This window comes from Brachycentrus maculatus, unplaced genomic scaffold (assembly GCF_059751285.1).
Source record: "Brachycentrus maculatus isolate JH-2025_06_01 unplaced genomic scaffold, ASM5975128v1 h1tg000324l, whole genome shotgun sequence".
NCBI lineage: Eukaryota > Metazoa > Arthropoda > Insecta > Trichoptera > Brachycentridae > Brachycentrus > Brachycentrus maculatus.
In genome coordinates, this window is record NW_028281073.1 from 678,842 (window position 1) to 690,734 (window position 11,893).

At 31.8% G+C, this 11,893-nt stretch overlaps 1 protein-coding gene across 1 annotated transcript; it reads left to right on the forward strand.

Moving 5' to 3' along the window:
* The first annotated feature begins 5,884 nt into the window (after nt 1–5,884).
* On the forward strand, nt 5,885–9,104 carry LOC148304355 (uncharacterized). The gene is made up of 3 exons (XM_088268458.1): nt 5,885–5,968; nt 6,548–6,735; nt 8,953–9,104. Exons 1-3 carry the CDS (start codon nt 5,954–5,956, stop codon nt 9,098–9,100), a joined length of 351 nt encoding a protein of 116 aa, XP_088124584.1. The 5' UTR covers nt 5,885–5,953; the 3' UTR covers nt 9,101–9,104.
* Nucleotides 9,105–11,893: the final 2,789 nt, after the last annotated feature.

The window sequence follows — 11,893 nt, forward strand, 5'->3', positions numbered from 1 at the left end:
AATCAATAAGTACGCACATACCTCTAAGTACTCTTCCTACTGAATACGCCTGCAAGAGAGCGACAGTCCAATTTTACAAATAATTATAATAATAAATCGTTTTAGTATGGAAATGACTTAGAGTCGTACCTCTTTCAGTCCCGCTTCTAACTGTACGGTTTTAGCTAACTAAATAACTAATTGACCATAACGGCACCGGTAGGCAGAGAGGATAGAACGCCGCACAAGTCTGTCTTTGCGAACAATCTTCGCCTCTTCCAAATAAAAATTTTGAGCTAATTAAAACATACAGGTTTACTTAAATCAACCAGAAATGCTGGCAACACATGAAAGTAACACATGAAATGACGTGTGAATTATTTACATAAATAAACATATATATATATATATATATATATATATATATATATATATATATATATATATATATATATATATATATATATATATATATATATATATATATATATATATATATATATATATATATATATATATATATATATATATATATATATATATATATATATATATATATATATATATATATATATATATATATATATATATATATATATATATATATATATATATATATATACCAAACAACAGGTCGTAAGCCTTGGGATGCTTAGACTTCCGTCTTCTTATATTTTATTTAAAAAAAAATACAACTTAATATACTAAAAAAAGACCCAAAAAAATGTGTTTGATTTAAAATTTAATACATAAAATAAAAGGAGAGTATTACATTACCATACTACAAAGTTAAGAATGCTTTTAATATACAAAATATGGAATTTTATAACATAAATGTGGAATTGTTTAATTGGCTTTTTTTTTTAACGTAACTATTTTTTGTCAATGTAATGTAATGTTTATTATTGTTAATGTAACTATTGTTTATTATATCATTTTTATATGTAAGCTGTACAATTCCCGAATAAATAAAATAAATAAAATAAAATTATATTTAAATACAGTCAAACTAAACGACCTTCAACTGCGTAGGAATCCGCTAAGCGTCATCTACATACTTTATATACATAAATTAGGTCCCTCTAGATATAGTCAGTCTGGATTTCAGCAAGTAGGTACTCTTCATCAATATTAATGAACCATAACAAGTATTGTATATACAATTTGAATTAAACTAAAACTAGTTTTACGTACCTAACAACAGAATCATTATTTGCGTATGGAATGTCGATAGTCTACCCTCAAATTGAGATAAATTTTTAATTAAATTTGAGAGTAGTATGTAAACACTCTCAACATTAAGACTTTTCTCAAATTCCATGTCCCTAATTAAAAAAAACTCTGTATCGCTCACTCCTTTCAACAACGTCATAATATATACAAAATCGTCAATTTTCAGTTGTGCATGTTTTCGGAATGCCCAAAAAATGTACTATATCCCAGCAAAAGCGGCATATTTTTAACTTAATATTTACCCGCTACAGGGCAGAAAGTGTTGTTTTTGCATTTTGAAGAAATTAATTGTTTAATTATTTTTTGAAATATACCAAATATTTTTCAAATGGTGAAAAAACATCCAGGTTCTACCTAAAAAGATCTGTTGCACAGTAAAAAGTTCAATAAGTGGCTTGATATGTATTTTTAATACATTTCATTATATCTTTAAACTTAAAAAGGCGATCTCCTGAAAAATCAAGTTTATTGATATTTGACGTTGTTGAAAGGAAAGTATGTTGAGATTTTAATATAAAAATGACTCCTAAGTAGAGAAACACAGAACTTGTGAACAACCATTTGGACACACTCAAAAGGTTGTGATTATAAAAAAATATATAATCCTCAAAGCCTCTGTTTTAAAGACATAGTATATGGAAGGTAGGTATGAAAAATAATAATATATCACAAATACGTAGACCAATTAAAAATAAATATTTCTTGAATTAATTTTGCAATTTTCGGGAATCGAACTCGCGACGCCAGTTTCGCAGTCGAGCGTCTAGCCAACTACGCCTCGGCGCCTCATTTGCAAACATTATTCAATTAACATGGGTATTTTCTGCCATAAGTACCATGTTTAAAACGACGCTATTGTTTATAAGTGTTTTACTGTTTTAAGAATGCATGTTACATTGTTTTATCGTTTGTTATTTTTAAATTATTTAAAAATATGTACATACTTCAATTTTACTTCCGCGTTTATATTTCAGGAACTGAAATGAACGAGAATTGAACACGGAAGGCGTCCTGAAAGCCTGAAAATAGATCATAGATCACAAACACACAGACAATTGACGACCCGCGACGCAGTCAAGCGTCTACCCACTACGCAAATGAGAAAACAAAATGAATCACTAACGCAAAAATCATCTCTCTCTATGTAAACGGTTGCATGATGCGTTATTGATAAACTAATAATTACATCTACATATATAAATTCTTAAAAATAATATTACCAACAATTGTATTAAGCTTTGAAATATTAATTCTCTAAAATATGGCCATGTCAATAAATTCTTCCTTTCCCAGAAAATAAATATAAGGGTACGTACCTACATCCCCCATTAGCTACTGATGTCTCCCATAAATTATTGCTGCACGTGTTAAAACTGTCACTTAGAATTGTATAGCTACATAAGGACCGTAGTCCATTTGATCTTCACATTCGTTTGATAATGCCCTAACAAGGCGAAATAATTGTCACAGTATAATTTTTTATGTGTTTTTGTCAATAAAATACAACTTAGTAGACTCAAAAAATCTGTGTTTGATTTAAAATTAATGCATAAATTAAAATGGAGTTCTACAAATTAAATGCCAAATCAATAAATATATTTACTACATTTTGAGTGTCTCCAAATACTTGTTCACAAAATCTGGATTATCTCCAATTACAGGAGTTATTTTCATATTATTTTTTGATATCTCATCAAAGATGAAGAAGAATATGGAAGTCTGGGCATTTACGGGGCTAACGACCGTCATAGGCTGGTTTAAGTGATCACTTTACACACGTGTAACATTCACCAATTCTACGCATTATTGACAACCACATTACTCAAATTCTTGGAAAATTTACATCTCACCAATAGATGTCTCTAGTGAAGTTCTAGTGATTCATGAACAAGGTTTCTAAATTGGTTCATATATATAGAACTTCCAAGAATTTGAGTAGTATTAGGTTTAGTAGTATTTGGTTGTCAATAATGGGTAGAATTGGTGAATGTTACACGTGTGTAAAGTGATCACTTAAACCAGCCTATGACGGTCGTAAGCCCCGTAAATGCCCAGACTTCCATATTCTTCTTCATCTTTGATGAGATATCAAAAAACAATAAATATATAATTTATGTTTGAAGCACTAACTTTGTGAATTTTCATTTTATAATTAAAATGTAACTTCGTTTTAAAATCACTTGATGTTTATTTTCTTGCCAAGCAAAAGTGACTTGAATGGCCCTCCTGAATATTTTACCTTTTGTTAGTTGGTCACTTTATCCTGTACGACTACGATATATTTAAAAAAAAGGTGGAATACGTATTTGTGTTTTTATTATTTACAAAAATGCTTAAATTTCATACTATTTCTGTAAGCCTGAGTGGTTCATTATTAGAAATAGGTATCAAATTGTGGTAGAGTGGGTTCGAACCGAGAAACTCTGACTCAAGAGTCTGCAACACTAACCACGGGACCACAACCCGATAAAACATAGATTAAAAATGAAAAAAAAAACATATTACATACATAAGTCATATATACATATATTCCCGATGAGTAATTTCTATTACTCATTTTGGGACATGGGATTAAGGTCAACAAGACTGGAAAACAAATAAACTAACTAACTTACCATCACGCCGCTTCCCCGCAGGGGTAGGCAGAGAGAATCGAACGCCACACCACTCTGTCTTTGCAAACATTCTTTGCCTCTTCTACATTCATGCATCTCCTCATACATACCCGACGATTATTACGACTCCTGACCCGGCCGCTTTCAAGTATTTGACATACCTGATTGTGCCAAGTTTTCCTCGGTCGTCCTCTGCTTCTTTTTCCAACTACATTCGCCCCATAAATTTGTTTAACCGTTCTTTCTTCACTCATACGCTCCACATGTCCAAACCATCTCAACACACCTTTCTTAATTTTATCGAAAATGCTTATCTCAGCCTTACATTCTTTCCTTATTTCATCATTCGAACATCTATCAAACATCGTTTTGCCACACATTCGTCTGAGGGATCGCATTTCGACAACACAAATAATAAAGTTGCAAAAAAGTTTTTTTTTTTAAATAACCAAAACTAATACATGGCAAAATATAAAAACAATAAACAGGTATAATAAATAGGCATAAGAAGCATATTTTAATGAAATAAATGAGAAAAACATAAGGTAAGAAGCATATTTAAAATAAACAAATGAGAAAATATAAAAAGTGAAAAAAAAACAATGAAAAATGAAAAGAAAATATGACTACACACTAAATATATATCATTCCATAATGTATTTTTTCATATAATTTATTTTGGATCCCCGAACGGGTTCTATTTTATATATCGCTCACTCCTTTCATGAATGTCATAAATCAAAACACTTGATTTTCAGGAGAATGTTTTCAAAGTTTTAAAATATAATACAATGTATTAAAAATAAATATCAAGCCACTTATTGAACTTTTTACTGTACAACAGATCATTTTAGGTAAAACCTGAAGGTTTTTTCTCCATTTGAAAAATATTTATTATATTAAAACAAAACAATTAAACGATACCTTTTCTTCAAAATGCAAAAACAACACTTTCTGCCCTGTAGCGGGTAAATATTAAGTTAAAAATATGCCGCTTCTGCTGGGATATAGTACATTTTCTGGGCATTCCGAAAACATGCACAGCTTAAAATTGACGATTTTTGATTAATGACGTTCTTGAAAGGAGTGAGCGTCATGTCAGACAGCTTTTAAATTTGGGTATGGGCAATATATTATATTATTAAAAACATAGATTATATTTACCCTTTGCTATTTCACAATTATTTATTATTATTTTCATATTATTTTTTGACATCTCATCAAAGATGAAGAAGAATATGGAAGTCTGGGCATTTACGGGGCTTACGACCGTCATAGGCTGGTTTGAGTGATCACTTTACACACGTGTAACATTCACCAATTCTACCCATTATTGACAACCATTCTTCTTCATCTTTGATGAGATGTCAAAAAATAATATGAAAATAACTCCTGTAATTGGAGATAATCCAGATTTTGTGAACAAGTATTTGGACACACTCAAAATGTTGTAAATAAATTATCTGGTCAAATTGACAACCACACTACTCAAATTCTTATTTTCTGTCCCCCTCCGTAGCGTAATGGTCAGCACGCTCGGCTACCGTTCTGGAGGTCCCAGGTTCGATTCCCAGGGGGGGTAAGAATAAATATAAGTGATCTTTTCACTGCAATATTTATTCAATATCACCCTGGACTGGTACTTGAAGCGGAGGGCTGATCACCTTTCCTTCATGTGTAAACGACCAAGATAACACTGCGTTTATATGACGCAGTGCCCTATGCACCATTATAAGGGTTTTATTATTATTATTATTATATTATTTCACAAAACAACATATTATATTTTTAACATCTATTATCGTTTAATTATTCATATACTTATATAAAAAATCTGAATATCATAGCTAGTTTTGTTATTTTCAGTGTGATTTTTTTCACTGGCCAGAATGCCATCTCGGTAATTTTGATAGTACTCATAAGTATGCATAAGTTATAATTGATAATCGGCTATGCTTAGTCTCGCATAACTGAATATCAATATTGTTTACATCGAACAAGGCACGTATAATAGAAGGCGGTGGAGGCTGTTGGTATATATAGGGACAAATGAGATCGATCGATTCAGTGTCGGTTGACATTTTGATTCGAGTGACGTTGATTTAGTGCCCAAAGCAGAAATCAAGATGAACACAAAAGTCGTAAGTCATGTTTGCCCCATCTGTGTTTTAAATGGACCATTTTCAGACGGGAGCAATATTTAATTTAACATACTTAACTTATAAAGGATTGTATTAGAACCGTTAAGCGTTTATAACAGCCGATATAATCTATATTTTCATTCATCATTTTTGTTAGTAAAATACAACTTAATAGACTCAAAAAATCTGTGTTTGATTTCAATTTAATACATAAATTAACATGGAGTTCTACAAATTAAACGCCAAATCAATAAACAAGTTATTTTCATATTATTCTTTGACATCTCATCAAAGGTGAAGAAGAATATGGAAGTCTGGGCATTTACGGGGCTGACGACCCCGTCATAGGCCGGTTTAAGTGATCACTTTACACACGTGTAACATTCGCCAATTCCACCCATTATTGACAACCACACTACTCAAATTCTTGGAAGTTCTATATATATGAACCAATTTGGAAACCTTGATTTGATGAGATGTCAAAGAATAATATGTAATTGGAGATAATCCAGATTTTGCGAACAAGTATTTGGACACACTCAAAATGTTATAAGTGCAATTTTCATGATTTGTTTTCAGGCATTCCTCTTCTTCTTCGTCTCGTGCGCCTGGGCAAGGGAGTACCCGGCTGGCCTGTTCCCCGCCCTCTGCCCAGACTACCCCAACTGCGACAACGCACTGCTCGCGAGGCATTTTGCTGATGGACAACCCAAGCCTCTAGCTTACAATGCCCTACCAGAAGCGCCCCTTCTCTTCAGAGCAGCTGAGTGAGTATATATACATATATATCGCTCACTCCTTTCAAGAACGTCATAAATCAAAAATCGACAATTTTCAGTTATGCACGTTTTCGGAATGCCCAGAAAATATACTATATCCCAGCAAAAGAGGCATATTTTTAACTTAATATTTACCCGCTACAGGGCAGAAAGTGTTGTTTTTGCATTTTGAAGAAAAGGTATTGTTTATTTATTTTTTTAAACATATAAAATATTTTTCAAATGGAGGAAGAACCTTCAGGTTTTACCTAAAAAGATCTATTGCACAGTAAAATGTTTAATAAGTGGCTTGATATTTATTTTTAATACATTGTATTATATTTTCAAACTTTAAAAACGTTCTCCTGAAAAATCAAGTTTTTTGATTTATGACGTTCTTGAAAGGAGTGAGCGATATATATATATATATATATATATATATATATATATATATATATATATATATATATATATATATATATATATATATATATATATATATATATATATATATATATATAAATGTATATATATATATATATATACATATATATATATATACATACATCGTAGTCATACAGGAGAAAGTGACCGAGTGCATTATTTTACAAAAACGTGATCATTGACTATTTGATATCTTACTAACTTAATATTACCCTGAAAAAATGTAAAAGGATTTCAAACTGGGAAGTATAATATATTGACTTGTTAAAAATGACTAACTGCATTGATGTTTATTTTGTTGCCAAGCAAAAGTGACTTAAATGGCCCTTCTGAACATTTTACGTTTTGTTAGTTGGTCACTTTCTCCTGCACGACTACGATATATAACTTACTGACTAACCATCATGTCGATTCTCCGCAGGGGTAGGCAGAGAACTAGAACGCTACACTAATGTGCAAAGGCAAATAGCCGCTAGTTAAAAACAGTAGTTCTGTGATAAACGAGTTAACGGTTAACTTAAAATGATTATTTTTGCCGACACCTGTCGCTCACTCCTTTCCACAACGTCATAAATCAAAAAACGTCAATTTTCAGTTATGCATGTTTTCAGAATGCCCAGAAAATGTACTGTATTCCAGCAAAAGAGACATATTTTAAACATAATATTTACCGCTACAGGGCAGAAAGTGTATTTTTTGCATTTTAAAGAAAATTTATTGTTTAATTATTTTTTTAAATATTCTAAATATTTTTCAAATGGAAAAAAAACCTTCAGGTTTTACCTAAAAATATCTGTTGCACAGTAAATAGTTCAATAAGTGGTTTGATATTTAGAAAAAATACATTTCATTATATTTTAAAATTTTAAAAACTATCTCCTGAAAATCTCCTATCTCCTATCTCCTAAAGATATTGTTTAATTATTTTTTTAAAATATACTAAATATTTCAAATGGTGAAAAAACCTTCAGGTATTACCTCAATAGATCTGTTGCACAGTAAAAAGTTAAATAAGTGTCTTGATATTTATTTTAAATACATTTTATTATATTTTAAATCTTTAAAAACGATCTCCTGAAAAATCAAGCTTTTTGATATATACCGTTGTTGAAAGGAGTGAGCGATATGTATATGGGTACTAGTATGTTTATATACAGGGTTTTTTAAACGAAAGGTTCCGAACTCACTTCAAGTCAAGCTTTTTACTTTTAAAAAATGTTTTCAAATATCATTTATATGTATTACAATACCATATTTGGTCATTTTGACGAATTATTTAAATACAGATTGTAATTACGTAAGCACATATACATATCACAAAATTCACACGTCGCTTCTTGAGTGAGTTTGTGGCAACATCTATGGTTGATTTGAGTAAGCTTTTTATAAAGCACATACCTATATTTTATTTTTTATTTTACTCACATTTCTTAGTGGAACTGCATTTTATAGAATAAAATAACAACTATGTATGTAGTTTTTTTTAAATTTTATCTGACCAGCAACCGTAACCGACATACCAGTCTGATGATGTCAGTTACGACAAAACCCGGTTGCTGATCAAATAAAAATAATGTGAAAAAAACTACATACTTAGTTGTTATTACATTCTACATTTTATTAAATATATAATTTGACCAGTTATCTCTAACTCACAACATAATAAGTGCGTCCAAAACCTTGTCCACAAATCTGGGTTCCTCCAATAAACAAGACGGCATGTGCGCTTCTTCAGGACGGCAGATCTTGCTACTAAGTTTTGTCTGTGTGTTCTCTTCCCAGATATCCCGCGGGAGTGTCGGCGGCCTCCTGCCCCAACTACCCGTTCTGCAACATCGCGTCTGGAGCGGAACCTCTTCCCGGGTTCACATCCCGGCTGTATCCTGCGGGAGTAGCCGCAGCTGCCTGCCCTAACTATCCCTACTGCTGAACCACGCCAGGTATTACTTGCCATTACTTGTATTACTTGCATTACTTGTATTACTTGCCATTACTTGTATAACTTGTCATTACTTGTATTACTTGCCATTACTTGTATTACTTGCCATTACTTGTATTACTTGCTATTACTTGTATTACTTGTCATTACTTGTATTACTTGCCATTACTTGTATTATTTGCCCCATTTCACTGTTGCAAACAGAACGTAGCAAATCACATTATTTTTAAACTTTGTACATACATAAGTCACATATATGTATAATATTCCCGATGAGTAATTTCCATTGTGTGCCTCCGTGGTGTAATGGCTAGCACCCTCGGCTACCGCACTAGAGGTCCCGGGTTCGATTCCCAAAGGGGTGTGAAATAAATATAAGTGATTTTTTCACGGGTATTTACAGGGCTTACGACTTGTCATTGGCTAGTTTGAGTAATTATTTTATGCATGTGTAACATTTTCCATTCCCCATGATTGACAACCACGCTACTGCTGAAGTTATTTGGAGCCCGTATACCGCATAATTTACACGTCATTTCGTGTGTGAGTTCTTGGCAGCATCTATGATTGATTTGAGTAAGCTTTTTTATTAAGCAGAGACCCTTATTTTTTAATATATGCAAGATCCTTTCCGAATTATTTCACATACTAAGAGACGCCTGAAATCATGATTTGAAATTTGATTTTTCCAGACACCGTCCGTCAACTTTGAACCGGATCACTGCTACATATGGAATTCTCAAGGACGAAGATATATATATATATATATATATATATATATATATATATATATATATATATATATATATATATATATATATATATATATATATATAAACATATATATTATTTTAAATATTTTAAGGTCGTACTGACACTGCCATATTAAGTATATATAAATGTAATTATTTTTATATTAAAAATATATATTTTTCATATAATTTTTGAATATTTTTTTAATTTTCTTGAATAAAAGAATGTGATATCTCAAAAACTTAGTTTTATTTCAAGTATTATTTATACTAAGTATTACGTTATATATATTTTTATAATATAAAGATATATATTTTTCGACATTTGATTTAATTTTCACTCTTTTTATTAGATAAGCGTAAGAAAGCTTGTATTTAAAAATGAATTTAAAATTAAATTAAAAATGAATTTAAAAATTACCGAAGAGGAATTAAGTTGTGACATTGTGGTAGGTAATCGAATCTAGATCTACCCACCAACCACACAACCACAATCTGACCGCAAAATTAGGAATAATGGGTGAGGAAAAAAAAACAAATTCGACACCGCTAATTCAGCTTTATGTTACACAAAATTTGTACAATTTCATACAACATCTAGAACAATCTTATGCCTTAACTTATTCTAACTAAGAGATCTCAATTGAGTTAGTTAGGTTCTTATTCATACATAAAACTACTAAAAGACAAGAAAATAACTTGATAGTGACAGCTACAAAGGAAAGTGGTCCCTGAGGTATATAGTGGGTGTATCTTCTTCTTCTTTTTCTAGATCCAAAGGATCTGTTTGTGCCTCCGCATGTCGCTCTTGGGATGTTGACTCCCAGCTGTCTCTCCATCTTTTCGGAGGTCTGCCTGGGGGTCTGCGTCCTTCAGGGATTCCTTTAAGAGCGATACGTGGAAGTCTGTCATCTGACATTCTGTTTACATGATCATTTCAGTATCGCCTTTGTTGTCATCCCCATCTCACGATATCCTCTGTCTTACACATGCTTCGGATGTCGGTACTTCTTACTCGGTCTCGCAATGTGTTTCCGGTTATGGATCGGAGAGTCTTCATCTCGGAGGTTCCAAGTCGAGATTTTGTTCTGGAAGTATCTGCTCTTGCCTCAATCCCATAAGTGGCTATTGGTCGAACAAATGTTTTGTATATTTTCAATTTACTTTCTATTCTCATGTGTTTGTTCCATGAACTAGATGATAAATAATAATGACAAATTGTTCAAAGATAATCTATTTAAAAATTGCATTTATGACAGGGACCGTGGCGTAGTTGAGTAGACACTCGACTGCGAAAATGGAGTCACAGGTTCGATTCTCACCAAGTGCAAAATAAATTCACGAAGGATTTATTTTCAATTGGTCTGGGTGTTTGTTATGTGTTTTTCACATTTAACTTCACTATCCTAAGAAGCATCATACCTGCAGACAGGCCTTTGAAAGTAGAGGCTTTGTGGGTGAATCATTTTTAAAAAAAGTATTTCATTTATATGTACAGTTATTTTTTGACATCTCATCAAAGATGAAGAAGAATATGGAAGTCTGGGATTTTACGGGGCTGACGACCATCATAGGCTGGTTTAAGTAATCACTTCACACACGTGTAACATTCACCAATTCTTCCAATTATTGACAACCGCACTACTCAAAAAATCTTCTTTGATGAAATGTCAAACAATAATATGAAAACAACTCCTGTTATGGGAGATAGTCCAGATTTTGTGAACAAGTATTTGGACACACTCAAAATATTGTATATGTACAGTATTTCAAATGCTACTTCTCCTGAGAAAGAAAAATCCTGGGTCCTGGTTTAAATTCAGATTGAAAGAAGGGATCTGAACAGCTAACAAACATTATTTACCATTGTTGGGTAATATATCCAAAATAAAACAAGGTTTGTTGGATTGAATTCTACATTTATTTATGTATATGTTAATACTTGACGCGTTTCGACTTCTTAGGACATTATCGAACACATTGAGTGTTTGATAATGTCCCAAGAAGACGAAACGCGCCACTTATTAACATA